We start from the raw sequence: 13,757 nt of genomic DNA, 5'->3' as shown, positions 1-13,757 counted from the left end.
TTTACGTGGCATGTGATAGCCACATCTCAATCTTGATTGAAATCGAAATGTCGTTGCACATCAGCGTCAGATTCAAACAGGAGGCGTGGCTTAAACTTTAAAGGTCGAACTGGATGTTAGAAGTGATTCCGATGTATACCATTAACAGTTATTCTGTCTACATTCACAGGATATGAGCAATCGCGCATTCTGATTGGCTACTCTACTAATAGGATATCAGCTCATATACAATGAGTAGAGAAAAACAAAATGGCGGAGCATGTTGCTGAACCAACCGAGGATGAAATAAAAACTACTTGAAAAGAAAACCCCAAAAAATACCAAGAAAAGCAACAAAATATGGAATAAAAGTATTTGATGATAAGAATGTATCCTTTTTTAAATTTTTACACTCAACTATCATTAATGCTAGCCAATAAGCCTAATTAATGTGATATAACCTATGTAAGATAAGATTATCAACCTAAATGTATCATTTTTAAAACTCTTTTACTAGTTAACAATTCTGCTCTCATAATCCGTAAGAAGTTAATAGACGTAATGATGATGTTGGTTTTACACCTGCCTGTGTCTACGTTTTCCCTTGGTGTCCTTACCGTATATACATCCCAAGTGGTGGATTAGCGAGTGTTTATTTAAAGGAGACAGAGAAAGTGAGGCAGAGGCAGTGTATCTTGTTGATTCAGGATTCAGGATGCAGCACGTTTACATGCAGGGTGATGAACACTTCCATGTCTTCACCACCGTCCTTACGCCTCAGGGTCAGTAACAAGAAGACAATTATAATTATGTACAATTATAATGCTTTACGTGATATCGAATGTAACAGTTCAGTGTGGCTACTGCATGATGAAGGTCTCACATCATATTCCTGTTTGTTGCATAAATATTTTCACACACAGCCACAGAGTGAATAGAGGTTTAGTGTTAGCACAGTCTGACTGTTAATTTGTATTAATAATTTGTACTTTAAGGTATAATATTGTTCTGCATTTATAATATGGCAGGAAGAAGAAGAAGCCGACACCAGTACAGATGTGAAGAACCAGATAAGGTATTGATAATGCTGTTTTTGTTTGTTTGTTTGTTGTCAAACTAGATCTATTGAGTTACTGTTGAATTCAGTGTCTTATTAACCTCCGGTTGTGAGTTAAGATACGTTTTAGGTGTGCAAAGCTCGAAAGTGTTATTTCACTTAATAACAGTCTATAAATAAAATTCTAACCTGCACTGATTTCATATGAACATGTGGGTGATTGTGTGTTTTTAAATGTAATTATCACATGATCTGATCTGTTTACATAAAGCTTGTACCTGAGAAAAGGTGCCTGCATCAATGTGCTAAACTAGAAGAAGGTATAATCCAGTTTTCACCTTTATATTTGGTTCATATAATCATTAAAGAGCCTGTGATGGATATTTTAGATTTGGATTAAAGCCATATTTATGATCACATTTACAATCACTGTCTATATTACTTTATCGATTTTTAATGTTAATATACACTACCGTTCAAAAGTTTGGGGTCACCCAGGCAATTATGTGTTTTCCATGAAAAGTCACACTTTTATTTACCACCATAAGTTGTAAAATGAATAGAAAATATAGTCAAGACATTTTTCTGGCCATTTTGAGCATTTAATCGAGCCCACAAATGTGATGCTCCAGAAACTCAATCTGCTCAAAGGAAGGTCAGTTTTATAGCTTCTCTAAAGAGCTCAACTGTTTTCAGCTGTGCTAACATGATTGTACAAGGGTTTTCTAATCATCCATTAGCCTTCTGAGGCAATGAGCAAACACATTGTACCATTAGAACACTGGAGTGAGAGTTGCTGGAAATGGGCCTCTATACACCTATGGAGATATTGCACCAAAAACCAGACATTTGCAGCTAGAATAGTCATTTACCACATTAGCAATGTATAGAGTGCATTTCTGATTAGTTTAAAGTGATCTTCATTGAAAAGAACAGTGCTTTTCTTTCAAAAATAAGGACATTTCAAAGTGACCCCAAACTTTTGAACGGTAGTGTATGAGATAAATTTAATTTTGTGTTTGAACTGTCTTTACTCAGCTATTGTTGTTTGCAGATTTGTATTTTTTTTTTCAAAAGTTGAGTCTAATTTTATTAGCGGACTTCAAATTTCAGCCTGTTGCTTCCTATTCAGAATCGTACACAAGAATAGCATGAAATATTTATATAGCCAGAGTAATTTGTTTCTGTTTTTACATTAAAGAACACTTTACTGAAAATTATCATCATGAATCTGACTCTGTTGTCATTAAGATGCACAGCTACTTGGTGTTGAATGTTTAAAACGAAACACTTGTACTTGCGTGTTTTCATATTAACTCTTCTCTAATGGGTTTTTGGCTTAATGGTATTCTTAGACTCTGGCCTGTTTGTATTAGTGTGAGCTAGAGTAACAGGTGTCTTGTTAAGGATAAATGTGATCTAGGTTACGGATTTAGCTGAGATGTTTTTACTCTTTTAAACAGCTTATGCTCTCCATGGGTTAGGGTTTAAAAAAAATTCACTTCTCTTGGGCAGAAATGATTCCTGATATTTCAGTTGTTTTTTGGATTCAGTTTATCACATCCCTAAACTTACAAGACTTTCAGGCACAAATACAACCACAATCTAGTTTACTTTTTATTAGTTGATTATTTACGACTTTAAGGACATTTCAGTGGGAGTGTTTCCAAATTATAAATTCATATATATTGCACAGTGGTGTAGTGGTTAGCGCTGTCGCCTCACAGCAAGAAGGTCCTGGGTTCGAGCCCCGGGGCTGGCGAGGGCCTTTCTGTGTGGAGTTTGCATGTTCTCCCCGTGTCCGCGTGGGTTTCCTCCGGGTGCTCCGGTTTCCCCCACAGTCCAAAGACATGCAGGTTAGGTTAACTGGTGACTCTAAATTGACAGTAGGTGTGAGTGTGAATGGGTGTCTGTGTCTATGTGTCAGCCCTGTGATGACCTGGCGACTTGTCCAGGGTGTACCCCGCCTTTCGCCCGTAGTCAGCTGGGATAGGCTCCAGCTTGCCTGCGACCCTGTAGAAGGATAAAGCGGCTAGAGATAATGAGATGAGATATATTATACAGGGTGGGCCAAAAGTAGGTATACACTTTACACATATCAGTACACACAACAGTGTATACCTACTTTTGGCCCACCCTGTATATGGATGTTTTAAAAGGGAAAGGTTGCTAGACCAGACTTATTATAAATTTACATTAATTATGCTCAGTGGTGGGCGGCACGGTGGTGTAGTGGTTAGCACTGTCGCCTCACAGCAAGAAGGTCCGGGTTCAAGCCCCGTGGCCTTTCTGTGTGGAGTTTGCATGTTCTCCCCGTGTCCGCGTGGGTTTCCTCCGGGTGCTCCAGTTTCCCCACAGTCCAAAGACATGCAGGTTAGGTTAACTGGTGACTCTAAATTGAGTGTAGGTGTGAATGTGAGTGTGAATGGTTGTCTGTGTCTATGTGTCGGCCCTGTGATGACCTGGCGACTTGTCCAGGGTGTACCCCGCCTCTCGCCCGTAGTCAGCTGGGATAGGCTCCAGCTTGCCTGCGACCCTGTAGAACAGGATAAAGCGGCTAGAGATAATGAGATGAGAGAGATGCTCAGTGGTTTTGAAGTTGCATGTTCACTTGAATGTTTCATTAAATACTCATATGCTATGTATCCACTAGATGGTGGTAGCACACAGCTACGTCCCTCAGTGTCAAGATGAAGTGGAACTCACTCATGGGGATGTGGTCCAAGTCCTTTCCAAACAGGATGAATCGAGGTGGTTTGGGCAGCTGCAAAATGGACAGCAAGGCTACTTTACTGCCTCCTGTGTCATTGATCTGAGTCGTAACACACACCATGTACGTGAAAGCAATTTAGGGCCAAACATTCAAGCCCTCTTTTAGGCTTTTAAGATATGTATATGTCCAACGTTCAATTCTATACTAAAATAGCTATTATATGATTAAAGATGTGTTTTAATAACAATTTAAAACAATAATACTGTCCTGTTATACGGTTAAGTACAGAAGATCACATCCGTTATGGTTTCTGAGTGGAAAGCAGAAAAAAAATATCTGTATTTTACAATTTAACAATGAAAATAGAAATTTAAGAAGGTATAAATGTGTCCTGGAAGAAAACAACAGTCCTGCACAAGGCAACAATTTTTTTTTTGTTGTTGTTGAGAAGTCTGAGAAGAATCAGAAGAAAGATTTCATGATGACACTCTTGTCATACCAACTGTGCTATAAAAATGGTGCTAATCTTGTTGGATCGTGCATGTTTTGTTCCTAGAGGGACGGTGCAACTAAAAATGGCAAAGGTTTACGGAGACACAGTTCAGTTCAGGTTGAATCTGTGGTGATCCTCAGGGAACATGCAGGGTGAGTGTGCCTTTCCGCCCTGCTGCCTCCCCCCACGTCACTGCTCTCATCTTCACCGCCCATACTGCCAAATCCACCCATCCACCCACCCCGAAGCAGCTGCTCCCCCTCCCAAGCCAACACACCCCAAACAGGTGGCTCATCCCATAGCTCATTAGTTAACAATGCACACAAACAGCATGCCAGATCTGATCAATTGGTGCGTGGCTTGTAAGTGGTGTCCCTGTGCACCCACAAAAGGGAAGGAAGTGCACGTCTGAGATATGGATTTTTCAATATGATTTTTTAAAAAAAAACATCAAAATGTGTGTAAAAATGCAGGAGCCTATCATCATTTTTGTGCATTTACCAGTGAAAATGTTTATAAGCTGACACTATTCTTGTGTAGCTGTAATGAGACCCCATGGAGGTGTCGTATGCCTGATGAGATTTGGGAAGTGTCCCTATTGCCTTAAGTAGTGGCAGCTACCAATGCAGAAGCCGCTCTCTCCCTCCTTCTCTCTCAAAGTACTGGAATCTGGGTCAGCGGGAATAAACAGCGCCTTTGTGCTTGTTGTTTCCTCTTTGTGTGGCCCAGTGGAGGCAGGCAGCAGGCCCCTAGGGGTGGAGGAAGGGAGGAGGGATCTTTCCTGACTTTGAAGGAGGACGCCCCGGCCCCATCCTCGGCCCATAGCTCGCCCAGCCTGCTGCACAGGATCCTGTCCAAACATCGCAGAAAGAGCCAGTGCCAGGGGGCCAGTAACAGGGCAATTGAACATGACTGAATGGCACCGACCTGCAGGACAGCCGAGAGCTCAGCCCACAGTGTGTGTGCTGTTGCTGTTTTGGGATGCGTGAACCATCACAATGTGCTGATTGTTACATAGATACAGTGAACAAGCACTGCTGTTGCTGGAGTACTGCTGTGTCTGTTAAGTGCTTTTCCACAAAGCAGCATGGTAGAATAGCCTACAACAGAATTATTTGCACTCTGGTTGAGGACATGTGTCTGTGTCCTATTGCATAACATTACAAGTCAAAGTAGGAGGAGTTCTCAGAAGGATGTGTGATGGAAACTAATAATAAGCACAATTAGTCACTCAAACTGTGCAATCTTGTCATTTTCTTTGACATCAGATTAAAAAAGTAGGCATACAGCTTATATTACATTAAATTGCACAAAGCAGGGCACTGCTCCTTGTCTCCTCACAGGGGGAATTTATGAGTATTGCTAGCCTGCAGTAATAGTGGCAACTGCACCCAAGAGTGCCAATACATAAATCATACTGGAAATAGAGAGAATGCCAAGAGCAGACTTTGTACTGAGCATATATACCCACTGCCACTTTAATAGGAACACCTGCATGCCTGCACCTTCATGTGGTTTTCCATTCAGCTAATTCATAAAATCATGCAACTCAGTTCACGAGCTTAAGTTACTGTTCACATCAAACATCAGAATGGAGAAAAATGTCATTGTGGTGATCTAGGTTTTTAAGGTCAATTGGCATGATTAGAATGGTTTCGGTGTTTGAGAAACTATTGATCAGGAACTTTTTTACATACTGCAGACTACAGAGAATGGTGCAAAAATCAGCAACATTGAATGAAGTTCTTGGCCTGTATCTGCATGATTTTATGCATTGTACCGCTGCCACATGATTGACTGGTTGGATCACTGCATGACGAATGGTTATCAGGAATACAGGTGTTCCAATTAAAGTGGCTGGTAAGTGTATAATGAATAGGAAGCTGAAATGTAAAACTCGAGCTAAATGTCAGGAACAAATATGGGTAAGTACTGTATAGAAAAATAAATACATAGTTCAGCCAAGGACAGTAATAGGATGATTGTGTTGTGTACAATTACTGGTCATCACTATTTCATGCAAAAACAGGAACCAACATCATCCTGGTACAGATCACCTGTCAATGAAATATCTACAAAATGTGGGAACATGGATTTATTACTATGTGATACTGCATCATCCAGTGGAAAAGCACTAAGTGTACTGCAGGAGAAAATGACTACAGTCCAGTGGCAACATGACTAATATGGCAAAATGGAATATCAGTGTATTTGCGGTTAAGTTGGGATGTGTGGAAATAAACCATAAAAGAACAGATTTATATATACCAGGCGGGGTAATTTTGCAAAATGTTATTATGCTAACTGTAGGCCTATTTTTTCCCAATATCCTCTCATTTATTTCCAGTCTTTACTCTTTTATCCCATATGGAAAAGAAATAGAAGAAACTTATTAAAAAAAATATAACTTTCCATCACCTTCAGTTTATGTTTCATGTATTGTGCATCACATAAGGAATATGATTTACTCCTGAAAGTGGCCACTTTTGCATTACTGTCATATATTGTTCTGATAAATACGCAAATCATACAAGTTTCATTTTGTTCAAATTTACTAAGGATCTTATATCTGGTTTCACTGTTGTATGCTTTACATACAAGTTTCAGACAAAGGACATACAAATTTTATAAAATTTATCTACATCTTTTCCATATGGGATATGCACTTATTTTTCAAGTAAGTCTCTCTGTTTAATCCTAAAATATATATTTTCTTTCTTTCTAGTCATTAATTCCTAAACTATATAACTGCCATGTCTTTATCTAGGGGATGAAAAAGAGTAATATCCTTTAATACAATTTGACAAATTACTTTGACAAGTATGAAGGAAATATTTAATTTCATATCATGCATAAATTGAAGCAAACCCATGAAACACTGCAAAAATGGCATTGTAGCAAGTGAAGATCAGGAAAAGTTATCAAAAAATGTCACTTTATGAGATTATTATGTAAAAATATTTGACCATTAAGCCTTGACTAATTTACTAGATTATTTTTTTTTTATTATTATTATTATTATTCCTTTGGCTTTTTAGGTTTGCTTCTTTCTAGAAATAAACAGCAAAATTATTTGTCTATAAAATAAAATTTCAAGTTTGAAATGTGTTGAAATATCTAGAAGTAGGTTAAATAATCTTATGTGGTTAAAAGTTCATTTGTTTAAAATATAATAAAAAGACATATTAATTGAACTTGCCTATATTCAAGATGTCTTAAAGATATTTGCAGTGAAGAAGTGTGTGTTTGTGTTTGTAGCCTGTGAGATGGAATATGATGTAATATGTACTGTATGCATATGAATCATGTTCTGTAAAACTGTCAAATGAACAGCTTTGAGCCGGTCACCTCATAAATATAATGAGATTCAGCTCCTGACATATATCAAATCACTAATGAGGGGCCTTGTTAATGGTCACAAGCGTTTAAGATCACTTTAATGAAGACAACATGCACTAAATCTTCCTTTCCATTATACTCTTTTCTTTTGTTTCTGTAAAGCAGAGCCCTCAGGCAAGCCTAATAATTACTTATAACTTATTTTGTGGCCAACACACTCTTACTTGCATGCACACTGTTATCTTTGGGGTATCATTTTACACGCCATCTGTAACTTGTTCTCTAAATATAGTGTATAAGACTGCACAGCATCGTGCGCCATAAGTTTATATGTCTACCATTTCTAAATCATTCATCTCTGTTTTCACGTAACTGACTTTCTGGAGATTTTTAGGCTACTAAGGTGCCTTGGCCATCTGCTCGATGGAGATTAACCAGTCTAAAAGCCGGGAGCTTTCTCTCTTGGCTTCTGATGGAGGGCTCTTTGAATGCTTTAATTAGTCTTAATCCGAGAGCAAACTCAGCAACTGCTGATGTCACATTGATGTCCTGGATTGGGGGCCAGAGTAAGGGAACCCAAACACTGCAGAGCTTTTTTTTTTTCTTCCACATCTCTGGCAGCTGGTACCTGGGGGTAACCTGCAGAGCAGCTGTTAAGCTGGACAGTAAGAGCGTTCACTCATGCCACACCCAGGGAACACCATGCTCACCCGCAGTGTCCCACTCATTCACCAGGTGCCTGTCCTGCAGAATCTGACCCATGTTGCATGAAAGAAAACTGGTCCACCCTCTGGCTACACCCTTCAATCAATGACCACTAAAGTCCAGATGCAGGAAAATCACAAATAGCAAATACCTGCTTCTTAACCCATACCTCTTACAGTGGCTTACTGTCCATATTTCTTTCCAAAGCCACTACTAAACGCAACTACTTCTTGGCTTGCTGTGTTTATTCATAGCTTCCTCGTCTGTGTTTAAACACTATAGTTATGCACCCGATCTGTCTAGTGTCCAAACTCTCAGCAGGAGCTGCATGCAGTCCAGTGGAAATTCTGACCTAAATAAACGCACAAGCAGGCCTGGCTGAAGCTCCAGCACCTCGTGTGGATTTCCCGCCTGAAATGAGGGTGCCTGCCAGATGACTGGGGCTGTCAATGTTATAATGGCCGACCATCTGCTGTCTGGCACACACAAAAGCTGGCAGTGTGCGCACAGGCGAGGGGGAGGGCCTTTGCGCTGATGAGTTTGCACCCTGCCACATGCCGTGTAGGGACACCTCTGAACACACATACATTACTGAGTAAGGAGCTGATGCATGACTGTTTATGCAGTTGCTATTATGTATGAATTATTTGATGACTTTGCCGTCGATGCATACTCAAAATATATTCATATGCTTATTAATTTAGCAAATTTGACACAATACCAACAAGCTTTTGCCAAGATTATTGTAAAGCATGGTCTCTTGGATCACCTTTATGCTGACGATTCGCAGCTTTACGTGTCTTTCAAGACCGAATCTCAGGAAGATCTCCACACAGTCAAGACCAAAGTGGAGCAATATGTCAACGATATTGATGCCTGGATGGTCTACAATGGACTAAAGCTCAATCAAGACAAGTCTGAGCTTCTCGTCATCAGTTCTAAGTTTCACTCGATGCCAACTCTAGACTGTCTGAAAATTGTTACTGACGTTATAAAACCTGTCCAGTGTACCCGTAACTTGGGGGTAATTTTTGACAATACTCTATGTATGAAATAACATGTTACTAAAGTCTGTAAATCTGCTCAGTATCATCTTAGAAACATCTGTAAGATTAGAAAATATCTAAATCTTAACTCCACTGAAATATTAGTACATGCTTTTGTAAGTTCTAAACTGGATAACTGTAATTCGCTACTTTATGGTCTGCCTGATTATCAACTTCGTAAGTTACAACTCGTATAGAACATTGCTGCTCGAATAGTTACTTTAACTAGAAAATATGATCACATTACTTGTACTCTACTAGATCTACATTGGCTCCCTATTAACTCTAGAATTGTTTTTAAGATATTGCTATTAGTATATAAGGGACTTAATGGTATTGCTCCATTTTATATAACTGAGCTTTTACATTTTAGAAATTATTCGCGTTCCTTAAGAGCAGCATCAGTGCATTATCTGCAAGTGCCTAGATCACACACGAAAACATATGGCGACCGTGCTTACTCTATTGCTGGTCCAAAGTTATGGAACCAACTGCCGCACAAGCTTAAGCAAATTGAGGACGTAAATAGTTTTAAAAGAGCTTTGAAGACTCACCTTTTTGAATTAAGTGTATAATATATATAAACTATTAATAATATTTTAAATCTTATATTTTCAATTCCTGTTGTGTCATATGTAAGTTTGTTTTTAATAGATAGCTTAGTTTAGAAGTTGTATAGCTTTTTTTTAGTAGTTCATTTGTAAGAATTATTTTAGTATTGTTAAGTGCTTCGAACAATTAGTGATTTAGCGCTATATAAATAAACTTATTATTATTATTATCTTTCGATCACTCAGACGGAACCTTAAAAACTGAGCTACATCTGCCAATCATGAGCACCTTTAACATCTTAGAAAAAATATATTGACTCTTAGAGAGGGCGGCACGGTGGTGTAGTGGTTAGCGCTGTCGCCTCACAGCAAGAAGGTCCGGGTTCGAGCCCCGTGGCCAGCGAGGGCCTTTCTGTGCGGAGTTTGCATGTTCTCCCCGTGTCCGCGTGGGTTTCCTCCGGGTGCTCCGGTTTCCCCCACAGTCCAAAGACATGCAGGTTAGGTTAACTGGTGACTCTAAATTGACCGTAGGTGTGAGTGTGAATGGTTGTCTGTGTCTATGTGTCAGCCCTGTGATGACCTGGCGACTTGTCCAGGGTGTACCCCGCCTTTCACCCGTAGTCAGCTGGGATAGGCTCCAGCTTGCCTGCGACCCTGTAGAACAGGATAAAGTGGCTCGAGATAATGAGATGAGAATGAGATGAGACTCTTAGAGAAAAAAATAGGTTCTTTATCTTGTTAGTTTGCATAGCTTCCTAAAAGTGGGGTTATACTTGGAACTCTTACTAAAAGGGAAATCATCTCTTGTAGCTTTTCTCAGCATAGAACAAATAAAGAGAGACAAACCAAAGAAACTTTAAGCTACATGATGGCATGAATGTTGCATTTTCTTAGGTTTTGAAAAGCCCTTTTTTTTCTTTTTTCCACAGAATATTTTCTATAGTCAACAGGTTACTCGATTGGTTAACAACTATATATACACTGATCAGCTATAACATTAAAACCACTGACAGGTGAAGTAAATAACATTGATTATCTTATTATAGTGGCACCTGCTAGATGACTGGGTTGGAGTATCTCCAAAACAGCAGGTTTTTGTGGGGTGGTCCTGGTATGTAGTGGTTATTACTGACCAAAAGTGATCCAAGGAAGGACAACCAGTGAGCCAACAGCGGGGTAATTGATGCACATGGGGAGTGAAGGGTAGCCTGTCTGGTCCAATCCCACAGAAGAGCTACTATAGAACAAATGGCTGAAAAATCTAATGCTGACTATGGTAGAAAAAAGTCAGAACACACAGTGCATCACAGCTTGCTGCAAATGGGACTGCGTAGCCACAGACCAATCAGAGTGCCCATGCTAACCTCTGTCCACCACCACCACAAACAAAGCTCCTACAATGCACACGTGAGAATCAGAACTGGCCCATGGAGCAATGAAAGAAGATGAACTGGTCTGATAAATCACATTTTCTTTTACATCATGTGGACGGCCTGGTGTGTGCGTGTCGCTTACCTGGGGAAGTGATGGCAACAGAATGCAAGCAGGTGGAGGCAGTGTGATGTTCTGACCAATGTTCTGCTGGGAAAACTTGGGTCCTGACATTCATGTGAATGTTACTTTGACATGTACCACCTACCTAAACATTGTTGCGGACCAAGTACACCACTTCATGGCAACAGTATTCCCAAATGGCAGTGGCCTCTTTCAGAAGTATAATGCACCCTGAAACACTGCAAAAAAATTTCAGGAATAGTTTGAGGAACATGACAAAGAGCTCAACGTGATGAACTGGACTCCAAATTCCCCAGATCTCAATCCAAGCATCTGTGGGATGTGCTGAACAAATGAGTATGATCCATGGAATCCCCACTTCTCAACTAACAGGACTAAAGGATCTTCTGTTAAAGGGCATATCACGGGTAAATTCAGGAGCAAGATCAATGTAATTCTCCTATTTTATATTAAACTTTGGTCAAATATCTGTCACATTTAGCATTTTGTGCAATTTTTTTTACCTTGCGCAATACCAGAAAAATTCAGTTGAAATCAAGCCATTTGAGGCGAATTGGTCCGCCTCTGAAAAAACTTGGCATTTGGATTTCCCGGCAAACATTGATTTTCGTGACGTCACGTGCGGGACGCCTCCCTCTGAATCCTACGTCAGCGCTGGTTTGTTTATGAGAATATGACCTGGTGGTTTTCTGCAAATTTCTTCAATGTTATCACGTAATTATTAAAATGGTTAACAGATGTATCGTAGGAGGGTGTAGCAACACCAATCATGATGGGATTAGTACTCATCGTTTTCCAAAAGACCGGACAATGAGAGATAAATGGGAGTGCTTTGTGCGAGGCACCTGGAAAAATTGGCTACATGCTACAGACTACAGCATTATTTGTGGTGCTCACTTCACAAGGCCTGATGACTTTGAGAACTATTTGCAGTGGGAAATGGGCTTCACGAGGCAACTTGATCTGAAAAAAGACACAGTTCCATCTGTCAGAATGCCCAAAGCAACACCGTCTCCATCTGTGTCAGCGTCACCAAAGGAGCCAGCCGTGCTTGACTCCCCTGACAGAAGGCGAAGTGCCGCATCCACTGAGACCCTCGAAGCCGAGGACCAAGCAGAGCCGAGAAAAAGACCAAGAAAATCGTCACGAATCTGGCTCCAGACTCCCTTGGGATTTTTCTAGACGCGTTTTGTTATTTTATTTTTTTCTGCTGTAGACAGATGGCCTTGTGCAAAATTACCCTTGTGGATGAGTGTGTAAAGGGACATACTTTCATATAAAAAAAATGAAATTGGTCCAGGATATGCACTTTAAGATCTTGGTGCTAGATACTACAACACACCTTTAGAGGTCTTGTGGAGTCCATGCCTTGATGGGTCCAAGCTGTTTAGTGGCACAAGGGGGGACCTACCCAATATTGTGTAATGAGTGAGTTTTGAGATGCTCTAGCAGTTAGATATTAATTACTGAGAAATGCTCTAGCTTTCTAAATTGGGTTCTAATTGCAAGCTCATCTAAAAATGAAAAAAAAAAGAAAACATTTTCTTTGCTGTACTAACTCGTGTGTATTTGTGTGAGGATATGTTTTTCAATAGAGACCTCAATGAACGTCTCTAAGTCATTTTCTATAAGAGCATCTGCTAAATGCAGTAAATATAGTAAATGAAATTCTCTGCTGTAGGGTAGAACCTGTAAGAGGAACAAACTGAAGAACCCATTAGGCTGGCAAGCGGAACCTTTTTTGGCTTTGAGTGTTTCTCAGTTTATGAATCCATTCATATTCTAGCATCTTTGCACCTGCAGCTATATGCACTTCTTATAAGATGCTCTGACTAAGAGCACCTGCCAAACTACCTCCTGTAAATGCACATGGAAAATGCAATAATGTTGCCGCTCATGAGCATCCATTTGCGTTTTGAATGCCACTCTCAAGTGTTAAATAATCAGCTTAGTTAGTAACTCTGAAGTATGCACATCACTGTCGGATCATACAACAGGTGTTTGTTTTGGGTTCGGCTAGCAGGACTCCAGCTGCATTCAAGAACATACTGTACAAAAGGGCCAAGTCAGTGGAGCCTTTGACATGTCTCCAGCCAATGTTGGGCCACTAAAAGGCTCAATAGCATGAGTCAGAAGGAGAAATGATTTAGAGTGCGTGTGCCATGGGCTTATAATAGTTCTAGGCAGCAGAAGGCATGTCAGTGGGGCCTACGTACTCCTCCATTCGGGGGCAATTGAGTGAATGGGTCTGTAAAACTAACAGACTCAGAGAACAATGGAACCAAAAGACATTATTTCATGGCCGAGTGGGCCCCTTTAGCTGGAGCAGCTGACCTGCAGAGAGGCCTCTTGTTCAGAA

At 40.1% G+C, this 13,757-nt stretch overlaps 1 protein-coding gene across 1 annotated transcript; it reads left to right on the top strand.

The window, feature by feature from the left end:
• Window positions 1–694: 694 nt before the first annotated feature.
• si:dkey-97a13.12 (jouberin) lies at window positions 695–5,158 on the top strand. Its single transcript, XM_060900830.1, has 5 exons — window positions 695–765; window positions 1,015–1,054; window positions 3,690–3,869; window positions 4,306–4,394; window positions 4,972–5,158. The coding sequence occupies exons 1-5, from the start codon at window positions 695–697 to the stop codon at window positions 5,156–5,158; spliced, it is 567 nt and encodes a 188-aa protein (XP_060756813.1).
• The last annotated feature ends 8,599 nt before the right edge of the window (window positions 5,159–13,757 follow it).

The sequence above is a fragment of the Neoarius graeffei genome, chromosome 19 (genome assembly GCF_027579695.1).
Source record: "Neoarius graeffei isolate fNeoGra1 chromosome 19, fNeoGra1.pri, whole genome shotgun sequence".
Taxonomy (NCBI): Eukaryota; Metazoa; Chordata; class Actinopteri; order Siluriformes; family Ariidae; genus Neoarius; species Neoarius graeffei.
Note: the sequence above shows the minus strand (reverse complement) of the source record. Positions and strands in the feature narration are given on the sequence as shown.